Source organism: Myotis myotis, unplaced genomic scaffold (genome assembly GCF_014108235.1).
Source record: "Myotis myotis isolate mMyoMyo1 unplaced genomic scaffold, mMyoMyo1.p scaffold_m19_p_20, whole genome shotgun sequence".
Lineage (NCBI taxonomy): Eukaryota > Metazoa > Chordata > Mammalia > Chiroptera > Vespertilionidae > Myotis > Myotis myotis.
In genome coordinates this window covers 13,211,434-13,229,406 of record NW_023416325.1, presented here as the reverse complement: position 1 = coordinate 13,229,406, position 17,973 = coordinate 13,211,434, and the positions used below count along the sequence as shown (strand labels likewise).

The 17,973-nt window shown below is 56.2% G+C and overlaps 1 protein-coding gene across 1 annotated transcript in view; it reads right to left on the bottom strand.

The window, feature by feature from the left end:
- Nucleotides 1–406: 406 nt before the first annotated feature.
- Nucleotides 407–17,973, bottom strand: part of PI4KA (phosphatidylinositol 4-kinase alpha) — a 96,799-nt gene continuing 79,232 nt past the window's right edge. Inside the window, exons 34-55 of the mRNA XM_036353508.1 lie at nt 17,505–17,656; nt 15,616–15,723; nt 14,872–14,999; nt 13,766–13,885; nt 13,527–13,606; nt 13,227–13,420; nt 12,193–12,283; nt 11,534–11,701; nt 10,393–10,446; nt 8,828–8,948; nt 8,006–8,135; nt 7,511–7,581; nt 6,251–6,323; nt 6,098–6,168; nt 4,830–4,939; nt 4,350–4,454; nt 4,135–4,260; nt 3,765–3,885; nt 3,217–3,376; nt 2,424–2,513; nt 1,893–1,976; nt 407–858 (exon numbers count right to left, since the gene is read on the bottom strand). Of these exons, the coding sequence (XP_036209401.1) occupies nt 807–858; nt 1,893–1,976; nt 2,424–2,513; nt 3,217–3,376; nt 3,765–3,885; nt 4,135–4,260; nt 4,350–4,454; nt 4,830–4,939; nt 6,098–6,168; nt 6,251–6,323; nt 7,511–7,581; nt 8,006–8,135; nt 8,828–8,948; nt 10,393–10,446; nt 11,534–11,701; nt 12,193–12,283; nt 13,227–13,420; nt 13,527–13,606; nt 13,766–13,885; nt 14,872–14,999; nt 15,616–15,723; nt 17,505–17,656 (2,409 nt within the window). The 3' untranslated portion in view covers nt 407–806. The remainder of the gene's footprint in view (nt 859–1,892; nt 1,977–2,423; nt 2,514–3,216; nt 3,377–3,764; nt 3,886–4,134; nt 4,261–4,349; nt 4,455–4,829; nt 4,940–6,097; nt 6,169–6,250; nt 6,324–7,510; nt 7,582–8,005; nt 8,136–8,827; nt 8,949–10,392; nt 10,447–11,533; nt 11,702–12,192; nt 12,284–13,226; nt 13,421–13,526; nt 13,607–13,765; nt 13,886–14,871; nt 15,000–15,615; nt 15,724–17,504; nt 17,657–17,973) is intronic.

The following is a 17,973-nucleotide window of genomic DNA, read 5'->3' as shown; positions in this document are numbered from 1 at the left end:
GAGCTCGTGGCACAAAGGAGCACTTGAACTTGAACATGAACAACAGGGAAGCAGGAAGAGACGAGAGCGAAGCAGGACACTGAGGGATGCCTGCACCGAGGAGCGACCTGGACGGGACAGCCAGTGGCGGCCACAGGAGCCCCGAGTGGAGAGGCTTTGGAGCTGGAGAGCAGTTAGGGAAAACGCGGTTCCTCTCGTACACCTGCCTGCACGTGGTGAGTCACCTCTGGGTGGCAGCCCAGCTGGGAGGGGCCCTGGAAGGCCTGTGGGTGCAGGCTCCACAGCTGGCTGGCCCTGACTCACCTCGTTTCTGAGGAAACACTGTCCCACTCTCTGCCCTGCACACCCAGGAATCACTGTTCAGCTGAATGTGCCCTTGGGACCAAACAATGAACCTGATCATCAATTCAAACAGCACTTCTCTTGGTTTTTATTTTCTTCACATTGGTTAAATAGTGAGTTGAATATAATTTTTTAATACACAAGAAAATACTTCATGTACCTATGAAATAAGACAGGTAGGGAATGTGTTCAGTGCAAACAAAGTATCACCCGTGCAGAGACAGTGCCCTCGGTGATTGTCGTTTTGGTCTCACGCCACGTGGTCCACGCCAGGGGAAGGAGCGGTGGCCAGGCTCTGCAGGGTGTACTTTCGTTCTATAAAAAGAACTCCATTGGATGGAATGACAGGGCTGCTGGCAGTTCACTGTCACATGGCGGGTGGGGCAACGAAGGGCTCACAGGGCTCCATGATTGCGAATGGCTTGGGTGGGGGGCCCACAGCAGCTGGTGCTCCATCAGCATCGTCAGTAGGGGATGTCGTTCTGATAGTACTGGATCATGTCGTAGGTCCGGCTCCTGAAGGCCGAGAGTTAAAGGAGGCTGTAAGGAGCCTTTGCCAGTCTGGTGCCCTGAGCCCTCCATGTCGTTTCGCCCTAACAGCTGCACCTCAGAGTTCCACCTACTCTCCTCCCTGGATGTACAATGTAAAACTGCAGCCCCTCTGGCCTCCTGCCAGCCCCTCCTGTGCCTGGGACATCCCTTCCCCACCCGTAGCCATGGCTGTGTGAGCCACGCTGTGCCCCCACCTCTCGCTCAATGGGCCCAAAATGTGGGCTCAAGTGGGCGGCCCTTCCTCAGCCAAACGCCTGCCCTTGGTCCCCGGGGCCCAGGCTGCCCTGCCCCTGTGCCGGGTGCCCCTCTAGACCTTTCCTGGTATGTGGCACCCAAATGAGTGATGCTGTGCTTGGCCACCTACCTCATTTCACCAGCAAAACAAACATCAGAAGTATTTCCTTATATTGCCTTCCAAAACTCTCAGCTGACTCATGTCATTCCCCATCCCACCTCGAGCTACTTCCCGTTTCTCTGTTCCATCAGCAGGACCACATGGCGCTGCTCCTGTGCTGTCTCAGCCCAGCCAGCGCCCACCTGACCCTTTCTGTTCGTGTTAGGACCCATTGGGTACCCGTTCTCAGGTTCCAGCAGTCTCTGCACCTCCTGGGCTCTGCCCAGAACCCTAACCCACCTCCTCACAGCTCCACCGTTTTATCACGGAATGCCTGGCCCGTCCGCACCCTCCTCCTCCTGCCGATGCTTCTCACCCGGCCCTGCTGGGCCTGCACACCTCCCGTGAGGCCCTTTTCAACTGTGGCTCCCTTGGCCTCACAGGCTCGGCCTCAGGTGGGCATGGTTTCTGGCCTTCAGGCCCTGCTGGGTGTTCCTCTCAGTACATCCCAGCCCCTCTCCACCAGCACCCCGTAACCCTGAGAGCTCACTTCAGGGTGTTTGGGACAGTCCCAGACGAGCTCCTTGTCACCTGGCCCAGGCACAGTCCCAACAGGTGCCCGGAGAGCACCGAGGTGTGGGTGGGGCAGGAGGGGAGGACTCGCCTGTTACTGAGGAAGCAGCTCTGAATGATCTTCATGATGAAATTCGCGGCCTCTCGCTCAGTCATGTTGGGGCTGAACCTGTGCCTGGCAGAGAGAGGCTGTGTCAGGGCTGCTGGTGCCAGAGTCAACCCTCCAGGCTGCCCTCCCCACAGGATGTGCTCTTGCCCAAGGACTAACCTGAGCACTTCCAGGGTCAGGCCCGAGGGATGGTCCCTCCTGGGGAGTTGAGGGCCAGGCCTGGACTAATGTGGGGACACTGTTCCCAGCACCTCCTGGGCCAAGGGGCCCCGCGGCTGAGGGAGGACGAGCACAGGCCACGCCCCTGCAGGGATGGCACTGCACCCTGATGGAGGGGCTTCTGGGGGCGCCCTCGGCTGTGGCTGGTAATGGTGCCTCACCCCGGAACCCTGTCTGCTCTGGGGTTCCAAGGAGGGCACTCAGCTCGATGAGAATCAAATTTACACCCTCTCAAGAGGGTCCCACCTGGGGGGAAGTGCTCCCCCAAGTGGCCTGTGTCCGCCCAGGACCTACTTCAAGAGCTTGATTGTCTGACCACGAAAGCAGGGCAGGCCCGTGTCCAACATGAGGGTGACCAGAGAGACGACTGCATCCATGTAGGGCCTGGGGAGAAGCAGGGAGGGAGGTGGACAGAGGCCGGTGAGTGGGGTGGCCCTGCTCAGTCCTGTGGCCCGGCCATCTCCCCCCATCTCTCTGCCGCCTCTCACGTCTCTCCAGGGGGGCCCTGCAGCCTCTGGCGGGCTCACAGCCCCAGCAGACTGAGCAGCTGTGCTCTGGTTCCCGCCCGAGACCCCAGCGTGGTTTCTGGGCCCCACGGCGGCAGTGCAGCTGCAGCACAGGGTGCCTGACCCTCCTCTAAGGGGGTGCGCACGAGGGGGTGTGACGGCTCTGACAGACTCTGGGTTGGAGGCCAAGTGTCAGCACACACGGCTGTGGGGCCTTGGCCACATGACACTGAAACCAGGACAGTGCGGCTCAGCATGCAGCCTGGGTGGCAGGTGCTCGGGCCTGGGTGAGTGGGGTGCCGAGTGGGGTGCCTTCTAGGCACTGACAAGGGAAGTCCAGCCCAGGAGGCTGTAGGACGTGGCTGGACTGACACCCGGGGCAGAAGACACTGGCACAGGTGGGCAGAGAGAGGCGACGGGAAAGCAAGGCCCTGGGCTACCAGGTGGCCTCCAGCGCCTCCCTCTTTCTCTTTGAACCTCAGTCCCTCCATCCACAAAGGGACCTTTTCGGGTCTGGCCGCACTGCATGAGTGGCACCCGGGACCGGTGCCAGGCTGTCCACACTCCTCCCCAGGGCTCACCGCACGGCCAGGTAGCCTCGGACACACATCTCCATGAACCACTTGAAAGGCGTGGCCTCCATCTTGCCTCCCATGATCATCACCATCTCATCTGTCAGCTTGATGTCCGGTTCCCAGCCAAGGTTGCCGCCTGGCGAGCTTTCAAACATGAAGCCAAAGTCTGCAAAACGCCAAGAAGCCATTTGTGATGGGATCAGATGCCAAGGGCCGGGAGTCACCCACTGCCCATTCCCCAGGAGCAGCCACAGGTCATGTTTACTTAGGGGCGAGGGGAGCACAGGCAGAGAGGAGTGAGCAGAGGCGGGAGCCAGGCCACAGCAGAGGGGCCAGCGCCTAGGGGGATGAGTTTGGCTCTGGTTTCCAACCCCAGAGTTCCCCACGCCCCAGGGCCCCAGTTTCTACTCTCACCCCCAGTGCCCAACAGCTCAACTCTCAAAACTGGACTTGAACCCTGACCCTGACCCTCCCCAGCTGGGGGCTCCAGCACGCCGGCACCTCCCGTGCTCCAGGGGCGAAGGGAGAGGGAGGGAGGCGGGGGGCCGGCTGACCGATGTGGATGATGTGGCCCTTCTTGTCCAGCATGATGTTGCCGTTGTGCCTGTCCTTGATCTGCAGCAGGAACAGCAGGAGGCTGTAGGCGGCCATGCTGCGGATGAAGTTGTACCGCGCCTGTGTGAGAGGGCCTGTGTTAACCTCGGTGCAGGGCAGTAGGCCCCTCCCATGCCCATGAATTAGCTTTCTCCTGGGGAGTCCATTTCAAGGGTTTCTTAAATACCAAGGAAGATTGCTGGGTGCCCTGGTTTTACCCCCAAATGTAGGAGGACTCAGACAAGCAGGGACAGGGGGAAGCAGGGTCACCCTGAGGGGCAGGGTGGAGAGCACACACAAGCCCAGTCCGGGAGCTGTCCTGCTGGTCACCTGCTGGAAGGCCAAGGTGGACTCGTCCCCATACTGGCGTGTGAAGTAGTCATACATGCCGAAGTCCGTCTGGCGGCCCAGCTGGTCCCGAGAGGTGCAGTCAGGGATGCACTCGATCACCCCACACTAGGGAGGAAGGCCAGGTGCCAGGCTGTGAGCTGACCGCTCTTGCCGAAGGCCTACAGGCAGCTGCCTGGGCTCCTGCGGGAACTTACCCCGGGGGCAGTGGCCACTACTCGGTAGGGGAAGACAAAGAGGTCCAGGCCGACCAGTTGGAAGATGTTCTTGAAGAGGTCGATGATCTGCAGGGCCAGCATGTCCTGGGAACCAAGGAGACACAGGGTAGAGGGCCAGCCTTCTCCAGCTCACATGACTCATGGGGCCCCTGCCCAGTGAGAGAGGGAGGAAGGCTGCGGGGAGCAGGAAAGTGAAGGGCCTGGCCTCACTGACCACCAGGCCCTGGGCTGAGCCACACTGCCTGGTGGGGGGTGAAAGTAAGAGACACCCAACCTCAGGGCAACTGCCTTTGGGCAGCTGGTGGGTGCAGAGCAGGAGGTTCCCTGGAAGGGCCCCAGTTGGGAGAAGGCCCTGGTTTGCTCTGCAGCATCTGAACCCAACAGAAGCAGACTTGTGTTTGTGCACGTGAGGTCCGACTGTGAGGCACCGCCCAAGCCTGACCGGGGCCTGGCCCCTACCTGTCGGCAGTCATCTCCCACTTTGAAGATGGCCGCCTGCCAGGAGATCTTCTGGCCATCGGCCTCCTGTGTGCCGCCCTGGTCCTCGGCGTCTGAGCAGCACCGCAGACCTACGTGTGGTGGGTGAACAGGCTGCCTGTTAGCCGAGGGCAGCGAGAGGCCCTCTGAAGGTGCCAGTGCACACCCTGCTCACGTGCCCCAAGGAGCCTGGGAACCGTGGGATTGTTACTGCAAAACCCTGGGGCGGGGGCGGGGGGGGGGGGGAGCGGCTCGCGTCAGTGAGAGCCCAGCGAAGTCTGGGGGCAGCTGGGGGAGTCATCGGGCCTGGGGACTTTTCCTAGAAACGTTTACACTTAAATGGAACTGAAGACAGAGCTGCTTTTCATTAGAAGTGATGCTGCAGGTGTGCCTAGGGTCAGTGGTGGGCACGCGAAATGGGGGCAGGGGAGTGTCTGTACCCTGGGGTGCCTGGGAAGACTTGGTGGCCAGGATTCAGGTAAGGCCAAGGAACCCACATTTTTGCACTGGCTGGGGCCACACCCCCTGTACTGGGTTGACTATCATCCCCTCCAAATTCATGCCCACCAGAAACCACAGAATATGACTTATTTGGAAAAAGAGTCTTTGCACATGTAAACGAGTGAACGAGGCCACAACAGATTAGCATGGGCCCTTTATCAGAAGAGGGGAATTTGGACAGGGCACACACGGAGAAAGCCAGGTGAGGACAGAGGCAGAGGTTGGAGGGATGCAGCTACAAGTCTTGTCACCTGCATGGCAGCCTGAGCAGATGAGTACACCTCCCAAAGCCTTGGCCACTTTGTCTCTAGAAGAGATCCCTTGGACTGACTTTGGAGCCAACCTTTAGGGGTCTCTGTCAATGCACATGAGCTCTGTGCCATCCCCAAATAAGAGGCCACCTATGAATGGGTGGACGGCCATTCTCTCTCATGGGCGCTGGTAACAAACTAAACATGCTGAAGAAGTGGCATTAGCTCGGCTGGTGTGGCTCAGTGTTTGAGTATCGACCACGCACCAAGAGGTCACCAGTTCAACTCCCTGTCAGGGCACAAGTCTGGGCTATGGGCTCAATCCCCAGTAGGGGGTGTGCAGGAGTAGTTGATTGGTTTCTATCTCTCTCTCTCTCTCTTCCTCTTCCTTCCTCTTAGGGGCGGCAATAAAAATTTATTAACAAAAATATTTTTAAAGAAAGTGGCATTAGCAAGGGGAGACACTTAGATCCCAGAACACAGAAATTCCCCACTGACCTTCTTTTTCAAGTTCACTAACTCCACATCGTTTCACCTTAAATTTAGCCAGATACGGAGCTTTGGCAGCGCTGCAAGACAACAGAAAGAAGTGCACAGTGACACAGCCGACGGGAAGCCCAGGCAGGCGAGGCTGAGGGAGGTGGCCTTCACCTCTGCATGGGTGTCCCCGACTTGTAGTCGATGTCCAGCACGATGGCCTCAGGGTTGCTGGGCAGGTAGCAGCCTGCAGGGAGAGAGGACAAGTCACAGGGCATCCAAGTGTGACAACAGCAAGCACACAGCCCACTGCCACACAGAGCCCTCGTGCAGAGTCGCCCTGCAGACGGGCGGGCGCCCAGGGCCTCTAGTCCTCCTCTGTGCGCTGATACGCTTATTCCATGGCCACGAAAGGTCTGTCCTCTGGCTCTGGGATCTCTCCCTGTCCTTCCTGATATCTAACAAAGGAGCCACCCCGTTCTGGGAGACGCTTCTCCAAGAGGACGCACTGAGCCCTCAGCCTGTCTTCTCTCTGTGCCGGGCCACATGGCACGTTGGTTAAATATTAAGCTGACAGGCAGGAATGCGTGCTGCCCCGTGCTGGCGCGGGGCCCGCTCTCAGAGGACCCACACAGGAGCTTTCTGCCCTGCCCTGCTCTCCTCAGTTCTTGGACTCAGCCCACTAAGGTAGCTCCCAACTCAGCACACATGTCAGGTAGGAGGACAGGAGAAATGTTCTTGGCCAGGAACTGGCAGTTGCCCTGGGGGAGTGCTCCCCGAGCCCCTGGGCGATGGGGGAGCTCCGGGAGGTGGGCTTCAAGGAGGGGCCCTGGAACAGGAAAGACTGGGTCTCCTGGGAACATAGTGAGGCCTTGCTGTGGGCTGCAGATGGGCTGTCCTACCAGGGGAAAGGGGGCAAACCAGGACCACAAGGTCCCGTCCCTCCTCTCACCCTTCTTTATCTGCCAGCTCTAGCCTCTCTCACAGATGCGATCTTGACTCCTCTGCCGTAGAGCCCACTGGCTCCCCAGGGCCTCCAGGAGGAGCCCCACCAGGGAGCAGCTTCCCACCAGGGCACATGGGCACCCTCATGCTGACAGATCCTCACACACCTCTGATGCCCCCATTCCCAACCCCATTCCTTCTGTGTGGCCTGCACTGCTTCTGTTATACTGGAGTTCAGGAACATTCTAGAATAGCTGCTGAGGACAGTGAAAAGCCACAGGCAGCAAGGAAAAGAAAACACTCACTGAGAAGCAGCTCCCAGCTTGGCAGGGGCAGACTCTGGAAGGGGCACTCGGGGCGCCCAGGGCCCAGGCTGGGGGCCAGCCCCAGTGCTGGTCTCATGCCCCCTCGGCCCCGCCCGCACCCCTCGGGGAGGGCAGTGCCCCGATCCCTGCAGGAGGAGGCCCATCTCCTCAGCCTCCTGCTCACCAGGCTGTACTTTCACTTCAGACAGAGCCGCCAGACAAGCCTTCTTCCTCTCGTCTCCTTTAGGGTAGGGCCTGTGAAGAAGGCAGAAAGGCTGTGTCTTCTGTGGGAACTGGCCTGTAGGACTTCGGGGGTCCCAGGGCCCCCCCCCCCCCCCCCCGTCCGGCCACCCTCTCAGTGTGTCGCTTCCTCGCTCTAGCTCCTCCTGGGCTCAGTTCCTCCAGGAGCACAGAGTTCCTGCCCCGCATTCCTCACGAGGGGAGTCATTTAACAGTGGACGCACCAAGGAGTCTGGCTTTCCTAACTGGGCTCCTCTGAACTAGGAGAGAGCAGAGTGGCCTCGACTGTGGGACAGTATCTGGAATGAAACTAGATGTTTTCTGAAGCTCGCCTGGCTGTGCCTGTTGCTCTACTGTCAAGAGAGGAGAGACTGCCACCCACCTGTTGACTCACACCACCCAGGCAATCCCTAGGAGCGGGAGGCAGGAGTGTGCTTACTTGATGATGGCCGACACGTTGGTGATCTTGTTAAAGAAGTCGAATTCCCGCTGGTAGAAGTCCTTGGCCGGGCCCGACAAGGAGCCTGTGATCTCCTCCACCAACTGCTCCAGGAGGTCACCGATGTCGGCTGACAGAGAAAGTGAGAGGGCGAGTCTGCAGCTGAGCCATAGAAACGCCGAGGAACCTGCACGCTTGCTGGACGCACAGTCTGGACATTTCCCGGCATCTAGATCTGCCGTCATCAGAGTGAGATCTGCGGGCACCTGGGGGTCCCCGATAAGCTCGCAGTGAACCCCACAGTCAGCATCACACCCGAGGCGTTTGCCGGCCTCGTGTGTTGACTCCTGTGAGGCTGTGCACAGGCAGTGGGGCCAAGGGTGCGGGTGCTCACTGGCGCCTCCTGGTGCTGCTCTCATGGCTCTGCTCCCACTAACCCACGTAAACCAAAGTTCTTGAACCCAGTCAGTTTTAAGGATGTGAGGACGGTTAAAGTCTCTTTGAGAACCGCTGCCCTGGTTCTCACACGGGGTCACTGGGTCAAGCACAGGGGCCACTGCTTGGGAGAAGCAGCTCAGCCGGAGCAGGAGGGTCTCACCAGTGCCTGGGGGGTGGGGGGGGCAGGGCCATGGGGCAGGCAGGGGATCTGCGGGGTGGGCTAGCAAAGGCTTCATGATGGGTGGGGACCTGCTCCCACTGTGTGTTAAAGGTGTGGTGTTTCAGCCAAAGGATGGGAAGTAGAGGGGCTACAGGCTGGGGCAGCTGCAGGGGGTGGGGTTTAAAGATGGGGGGAAACCTAAGGGAAGATGACAGAAGACTCACGGTCTTTCTGGTGCCCCTCTTCATCTAGATAGATGTTCGTCTTCATGTTCCAGATGAACTGGTGCGCCAGAAGCTGGGATTTGGAGGCTGCCCACAGAATATACTCTCGCACGTAGCCCATCTGCAGGACAGCAAGGTCACGTGAACCCAGGCTTGGAGCCTCTCTCCAGGAGAGACTGTTACCCAGAGCAGGAGCAGACTCCATGGTTTCCAGCAGTGAGCAAGCTCAGCTCTTGGGTCTGCAGTGAGCATAGCCCACTGGCCAGGTCAAGTTCTGGCTGGCTGGCCAGTGGGCAGGATGGGGCCCCCAGGTGGTGGGTCTGCAATACAGGCATGAGTTAGCTTTTGTCTCCTCTTCCTTCCCCTGGATTCTAAGAACTGTGACTCAGCCACCAATTTTTGCTGTTGTCAAGTATGAGGAATGAGTAGGCTGGGTACTAAAACTCATCTGTAAGCTAAGGCAAGACTCAGTCTATCAGGAGAGGTTGGCTGTGATCCTAGAAGCGCTTTGGACTCTGGAATGAGATGAAGCATCCTGCCAATCTACGGGGAGGAAAGCCTTGGGACACCCAGCCACTGTGCTCACAGCTGCTATGGAGATGGGAGCAGTGGGAGTTATGCACTGTGGGCTGGTGCCACAGGGCTCAGCGGGATGCAATGGGGAAAGTGAGGCTGGCACAGGGCATCGGGGAGCAGGACTGGCAGTGTCAGAGAAGCAGGTGCTGCTGCTGTCCTCAGACATGGGCGCTGACCTGATGCATGGACCATGTGGGCCTTGGGCTGTGGTCACCCACATGGTGGTTTTCTGTGCCAGATAGCTTATGTACATGTGCGCTGTTACAGGCTGCACTGTATTCCCCCCAGTGCTTCAGAATGTGACTGTATTTAGGATGGGTCTTTAAGGATGGGTTAAGTTCAAAAGAGGTAAGTAGGATAGGCTCTAATCCAATCTGACTGGTGTCCTCATCAGAAGAGACACACAGAGGGACAACCATGTGAGGACACAGGGAGAAGACAGCCTCCTACCAGCCAAGGAGAGAGGCCTCAGAAGAAACAACCGGGCTGACACCTCGGTCTCCGGCTTCCAGCCCCCAGAACGGTGAGAAAATACATCTCTGCTGTTAGGACCCCCGGCTGCAGCACTTGGCTACGGCAGCCCTTGCAAATGAACACATCATCTCATCTAATCTTCACCGCTTCCCATTGACGAGACAAGGGAGTCAGGGAACCTGCTGAGACCTGCATCCAACGAGTGGGAACCCAGGGCAGGCTGAGAACACTTCCAGAACTTGCTCACAGTGCAGAGTGAGACGGGCCTCAGGGTGAGTGGGGGCCTCCTGGCCATGGACACTGGTGACAACCATGGCGGGGATGGGTGTGAAAGGAGCTCAGGGACAGTGGTCACAGGTTGGTGGTCTTGCTCCCAAGGCAGGCTGGGAACACACCTGATCACCAGGCTGGGGCGTGAAGGCTGGACGGCATGTCCTTGTTGCCAAGGGCTCCCTCCCCAGCGCCCCGCACAGCTCTCAGGGTGAAGAGAACAGCATGCATAGGCGCAGCCTTACCTTGTCATACCTGAGGGCCTGCACGATCTGGGGGATGTAGAACAGGATGGCGTCCTGCAAATGAGGGGAAGTGATCATGACCTCAGAGAGGGAGGACAATCCTCACCGCTAGGAAAGGTGAGAACAACTCAACATGGATGGACGCCCTAGGATGCCCCCTCCCAACCTGGGACTGGTGTGCGGTCACTCAGCCTCCAGGATACTGTCCTCGCTGGAGACCACAGCAGGACTGAGAACCTGGGAAAGCCCAGAGGACAGCAAGGAAAATGGCCAATGGCTCAAAACACATCGTCAGTGAGAAAAAGCAAGAGGAACAAGGCTGTGCCTACAAGGGGAGAAGGCCCACCCGTGTTCATTGCTGGGGGCCTACCTGGGGATAAGGACCGAAGTTACAGCAGGCCTGTGGGCTGGAGCTGCATTAATTCAGACTCCAGAACATTCTACCAAATCCCTGTCACTGTGCCTGTCATGTGGGGTCATTGGGCCATGAGCCTGTATAGCTACAACTGGAACCAACTCAAGTAAACTTTGTTTTTAACTCAGACACTTAAAAAGAAATATAACTAGGAAACACATCTGAATTAGAATGAAATCTATCTTCTATGACTACTTCTAAACAGAAATATAAAGACACTAGAGGCCCAATGCATGAAATTTGTGCATGGGTAGGATTCCTAGGCCTGGCTGGCAATCAGGGCCAATCTGTGGGGCGATTGGGGGGCCCCACTGGCACCCACCTTGGCCAGCTTGGCGCTGCCTGCTCACCAGCCTCGCCCCTGCCGCCACCGCCATCACCAGTCACCTCCCTTTGCAGGGCGACTGGCGGGGCAATTGGCTGTGGGGGTTTGCGGGTGGGTCCCCTGCTGGCGCCCACCTTGGCTGGCCTGGGGCCTGCAGGCTGGGGGCAGCTCCTGCGTTGAGTGTCTGCCCCCGGTGGTCAGTGCATGTCATAACGACCAGTCATTCTATTGGTCATTCCACTGTCGGGTTGATTTGCATATCAGACTTTCATTATATAGGGTGTGCTAAGATAGACCAATGTTTAATCAGGCCTACATCTGGGTTTGAAATAAAGCCTGTCTCTCACCTCTCCACCTGAACACTGTTGAGGAGTCCCACTAAGGCCAAGGGCTGGGCTTACCGGTGGGAAGGACCGCAGGACTTTCACCCCATACTGTGCCGTGAGAGGATGCGGTGGGTACATGCTGGAGAAGTAGGAGAGCCCCGTGGGCGGGTCCGCGGGCGCCCAGCACAGCACATGGCTGAGTTCAGGTGCATCGGCGTCGATGGTGTGCCAGGTGACCAGGAACTGGGAAGGAAATAGGGAGATGGTTGGCCAGTCCCTGGGGCCCATCTGAAAATACTCAACTCCAACCCACATCACAAGGATGGCCCGAAAAGTGATGATTATAAAGCATTTAAAACAAAGTGGTAAAGGCTTCTGACAGTTATGTACAATAGCACAATTTCAACTAGGGTGAAACACATTCAATAACATAAATGCTTCATAGGAGTGGAAAACACAGGAAACTAGAAAAATCATTATACCACTGAGGTCACAAGGTTTCTGTCATATTTCTGGTTTCTAGGCTTTTCTGGAGACCATTTTGTTTTTGTGCATTTTGAACCCACCCACCAGCACATACTACACTAGAGGCTCGATGCACAAAATTCATGGAAGAGTAGGCCTTCCTTCTCCTGGCTGCGGCACTGGCTTCCCTCTGGCACCCGGGACCCGGGCTTCATCTGGAAGGTCGTCTGGTCTAATTAGCATATTATGCTTTTATTATTATAGATTACCTTGATAGCTTCAGGAATGTCACTAACGGCTCCTGGGTCCAACCGAACCAGACGGGTCACTTCACTGCCAATGGCTTCTGTGTTCTTAAACCTACGGCCACAGAGGGATGGATGGGATGGTCTCACCAGCAGAAGAGGAGCCAAGGGAACCCTGAACTGCATGGATGCAGATCAATTCCAGCTATAGCTACTGACACACTGGTAACTCCAAACACAAGTGTTTACAATGAGCAGCTTACAATGAGCAGCATTATGATCGGCTATGATAAGATGCCAGAACTATCTCCAACAGGAATTATCCTATCTCACCATTCAAAGGATGCCTCCCTTTACTGTCCTTGCCTTCAGAACACCCCCTGGCCCTGGCCCCCAAAGGGACCCATCCACGGGCCAGAAGGCATCTTAGCAAGTGGGAGGGCAGGGCGGGTGTAAGTTTTCAGGTTAACACAAGACAGACTTTCTATAAACACTGTCAGACTGTGGTCCTGATCCAGAGGACTGAATTAGAACCAGGAGGAAGCGGTCAGTAAGCAAGTATGGGCTAACGGGAAAGCATCCACATGGGGGAAACATAATCCCTCTGGTGGGATTGAGTGTGAGGGCCTTGGAAGTCCCTCTCAGACTAAGAGCCCTGTCCTTGTGAGAGCTTCCCTGGGAGAGTTCACATTCCCTCTGCTGCTGGCTGCCTCCTCTGGGGAGCCTGCCACTGGGAGTCAACATCCAGGAACAAACCCAAACCCTTCCCAGGTCGACTCCCTGACGTGGTAGCCTCCATGCACTTCCTTTCCTCCTCGGATAAGACTGGGGCCTGAAGTGCTGATGTGACTTCCTGGGGCTCCACGTGCTGGGGTACCCTAGGCAGGAGTCTATGCTGTGTGACCACTGCACAGGACTGGGTGAATGTCCAGGACGGAGGACCAGCCTGCTAATATTGCTTCCCCAAAGGTCCCTGACGATGACATGTCACATTTGTCCACACTAAGGCCCCCTTCCTCTAGCAAAGCCCTTGTCAAGCAGGTGTGATGGGGGCCCACCTGGCTGGCAGCTGCACGGCCAGGTAAGGAGAGATGCTCCAGGCAAGGTTCACATTATCTTTCCACTGCTTCTCACTCAGGCTGGTATACTTGGACCTCCAGTTGGCCACGCTGTTCTCCCCGGCCTGGTCCAGCTCCAGCTCTGGGGCTGACAGTGGGTTGTACCACGTGGTGAGACGTTCAATCTCGGTGGCCTGGTGAGATGAGACAGACACTGATGCGCTTTTTGCATGTGCCCACATGCTGCTCTGCTCCCCTCTCCTCCCGGGTGCTGTGGGCACACGGTGGGTGGTGCCTTACCAGCAGGGACAGCAGCAGCGTTCTGCGCTTCATGTAGTATTTGTGCAGCTGGGAGCCCCGGTTGGTCTTCTTGGACATGCCTGGGGAGCAGAGGAGCACGCATGTGTTCACTGGAGGTCACCGGCCCACCCTTTGTTTCCAGAACCCAGGGGAAGCTGTCTTTCAGAGCTCTGTCCACCATCTGAGCCGGCAGGATGTGACTCAGACCTGAGGAACCTGTCAGCAAACCTTCAACTGACCTGACTTCTTGGAGATGGTCGACATGCCGCTGGACAGGGGGTAGGTGTTGATCCAGCCTTGCGTGGCCTGTTGGCGGGAGCCGACAGCTATATCCAGATTGCTCCGAGTGTCTTGATTGTCTGTGGGCAAAGACATTGTTGCTTCTAGAATGAGGCGTCTGAATTTTCACCAGAGATAAGGCAATCAGTGGAAGAGCAGGGGGACACACGGCTGATGACGGCTTTGCAGAACTAACCCAGACATCTGAGAAGTTCTAGATGAAAAGCTTACTAAACTTTGTATCTTTCCCCTAGCCTTTAAGATAGAATAAAATAAATATGGCAGTCGTCTTGATAAATGACGGCAGTTATCTGATCTCCAGCCCTGTGCTGTACACGAGGGGACCTGGGGGGCAGATGATAAGGGCTGTTTGCCTGGTTCTGAGTGGAGCCAGGAAGCCGACTTAGGAAATCACTGTGCCTGCTTTTTCCTTTTGCTTTCCTGGCAGTCAGGTTGTCAGCTGTGGGTCTGGCTGCAGAGACTCCACTCATCTAGTTTATGGTGTGTAATCGGCTCCATGCTTCGAGAACAAGAACGTGGTTTTCTTCTGGAGGTTTGCTGCTCCTTTTCCTTACCCCTCACCCGCATCCACCCATCCATCCACCTAGCTCCTGTTCATTCTCAGAAACTCAGCTCACATGTTACCTCTCCCAGAACACTGTCCCTGACTCCACAACTCCAGGGGGCCAAGTGCCTCTCCTTGAGGGATGCTCCCATAATCTCCTCCTGTTGAAATCACCTGTCGATTTGATTGTTTTCTACCAATATGGGCTGTTAGATATGCAGCAGGTGCTTGTGAACCGAGCTGGTGCTGGCAGAAGTGACGCTGATGGCATCTGTTCATTCTGCTCCTCAGCTGGGGCTGGAGAAGTGGTGGCCAGGCAGGCCTCAGGCCTTTGGTGACTGTGCAGCATGGCCAAGGCCAGGCCTCAGCTGGGCCCTAAGTGCTCTTCTGACCTGGCTCCTTCAGGGCTGCCCACTGCACACCTCTGTCCTGCACTGCCCCCTACCCCACACCTCAGCCCCACCACCTGTGAGCAGCTGCACTGCTCACAACAGCCCTCACCTGGGGGAACCAGCTGGCTGGCAGTCAGGTACTTCTTATCTGAGAACATAGCCGTCCAAAATTTAATCATTATGCTTATGTCTTCACGCAGCCTCTTTTCTCCTTGAGTAGGAAACTTCGGGGGACAACTTCAAACAACCACAAGAGGACAAGGGTTGAGTGCCTGGAGTCAGGGACTAGAAGGCAGCACATTATAACGCAGTGAGAGGCGACACCAGTGATACCTGAATGATGAGAGGTTAGCCCAGAGCTCCTGATCAGGAAAACTATCTTACCCCCACGGGAAAGTGTGACGCTCTCTAGCCCTCTCACGACCACCTCAACCACTATCCTCAGCAATGTCTCCAGCTCTTGGCAGAATAGTGTACTTGTGGCAGGTTGTGCAACCACAGCTGTTTCCATGTAACAACACCCATACTTGCAAAGCCCCAGGAGGCAGGTATTTGCAATTCTTCATGCAATAACCATTCATAGTAATTGGAAAGTTAAAAGGATGCACTTAATCTCTTAAGTCAATTGAACTGAATTATTGTTCATCTCATAGGGAGGCTAAGTACACACATGGAAACACGGCACAGGGCTGGGATAGTCAAATCCAGGGGTGTCATGGTTGCTGAATGAGGTTGGTGGCATAACCAGGCAAACCGTTTTCTCCTGTGATGACCGCTGGGGACCTGGGACAACCAGAGGCAGTGTGTGGAGCTGGGCTGTCACGGACACTGCACAGCACAGTGCGGGGAGTACCTGAAGTAGTCAAAGGCAGTCGAATAGATCTTCTCCCGGAGTACGTTGCGAATGGTTGCATTTGGAACCACGTCAGCGTGCAGGAGAGACAGCCCCAGGGTCAGCAGTCTAAGAGAGAACCAGAGGCCAAGTCAAAGCCACGCAGCCTGGACCAAACCTCTGTGGGGTCCGGGTCTACCCTGCAAACCACTGGGCTCTTGCGCTTAGGGCACGTCTCCAAATGACAGCTCTAGGCTGCCAGGACGGTGGCATCAGTCAGGTGATTATAGTTCACAGGTTTGTTGTACCCAAAATGTCCCAGGAAAGGTTCTTCTTAAACCTTCACTTTTGTTGAGATACAATTAATAATGTGTTAATCTGCCTTGGCCAGAAGCTTCAGTTTAATAAACTATCTGCAAGCTACTCCCTGAGCCCTGGCCAGTTGTTTTGGGTGTTGTCCTGTACACCAAAAGGTTGTGGGTTCGATTCCCAGTCAGGGAACATACATAGATTGTAGGTTCAGTCCCTTGTCAGGATGTGTCCAGAAGGCAACCGATCCATGTTTCTCTCTCACATCCATGTTCCTCTCTCTCTAAAATCTGTAAACATACTCTCAGGTCAGCATTAATAAAAACAACACCTACTCCTTAAGATGCAGTCACTTACAGGTACTCTGAAGGCAGAACAATTAATTCAAGTTAAAAAAAAAAAAAGTAATTTACCAAGGACCTGGTTCTGCCAGGTCAGGGCTCCTGAACAAGTGTCTACAGACAGTGCTGGTCTGTGACAAGGTCAAGTACAGGAACAGAGAGGAAGCACCTAATCATTTCTATAGCAATTCCACACTGCTATGTGGGACCTTTTCTAGCAGCTCATTCTCATTGCATCTTATAAAAGTATAGGTCGGTGACAATTTTAAAATCAGGGAAAAAAGAACTAGCCTTTCCTCGAAGTGGCTTGAGAAGCGCAGCCTAAGCAGCACCCAGTGGGCTGCAGGAACGCGGGTCTGGAGCTCATGGGAGGGGCAGACAGAGCTGGCATCACTGGTGGGCAGCAGGAAGAGGTAGGCAGGGAAGTGGCATTCCCCAGGTGGGGGCTCCGCACCTTCCCTCCATCTGACCACCCAGCACCTGCAGGTCCAGCTCAGACCTCTCCTCCCCACATCAGGCTGGCCTTTCCTGCTATGTTTAGAGCAACCCCGGTCATAGCAGCTGGCTTGAGGCCCCCCCACCACGCCACACATCCCAAAGGGGATTATGCGCCCTCCCCTCATATGTCTGGTGTTTTGCACAGGACTTAGCATGTAGTTGGCACGATCAGAAATGACCTGACCAAGTCACCGCCAGCTCCCTGGCCTGACCTTATCACACCACCTATTTTTTTTTTTTTAAGATTAAAAAAAAATTTGACTTTTAGAGAGAGACAGATGGAGAGAGAGAAAAACACTGATGTGAAAATGAAACATTGGCTGCCTCCTGGGAATTGAGCCTGCAACCCAGGCACGTGCCCATATCTGGCATCAAATCAGCGACACTTCGGTGTATGGGATGATGCCCAACCAACTGAGCCACACCAGGCAGGACACCACATGCTATTTTTCATTCATAACTATGTCACCAGAATGGTGACACCATTTTGCTGCCACCCACCCCCAACCAATTTAGAAAGGCTGCCCAACATCTGGCGGCCCCAGGTCAATGAGTGGATCAGCTTCCTGGATACTCCCCTGCTGTGGACAGAACAATGGCCGACTTCCCCAGCCCTGAAGGGTGCACTGGGACAGGTCATTTGTGCACATACTGGGAGCTCAGTCAGTTCCTGGTGAATAAATGACCAACCAGGGGAAAGCCCCATGGAGAGGGCCCAAAGCACCAGCAGCTCAGCCCCCCTACAAGAGGAGAGCCCCTCACTTGAAGCGAGGCCCAATGGCTGCCACGTGTCGGTTCATGCTCCCCTTGGCCCCGCCGATGTTCAGGGACATGGAGCGCTGCAGCAGGCTGGAGAAGATCTCCACTTGGTCAGAGCTGCAGTACTTGGCGATCTCGAACCGCTGCACCAGGAACTAAGAGGCAAGGACAATACGCTGCCATGACGGGGCCTGGCTGGCTCATCCCAGAGCCAGCTCAGCCAGGAGGGGAGAGGCTCTGTGCTCAGGTGGGTGGTCTGAGGGAAGCAGGGAGGGGCCGACAGGGCTGGGGATAAGGCTGGAACAAAACAGCCTATCTAACCCCTCCCCCACCAGGTAAGACAATCTTAACCTTGGAGCCCCATGCTCACTGGGCCCCAAGCTCCAGCGGGAGCCCCCACCCCTGTAGCTAGAGGAGGCTGATGGAGCACAGCTGAGCCTGGAGAGGCGTAGAGAGGCAGTGGGGTCCAGGC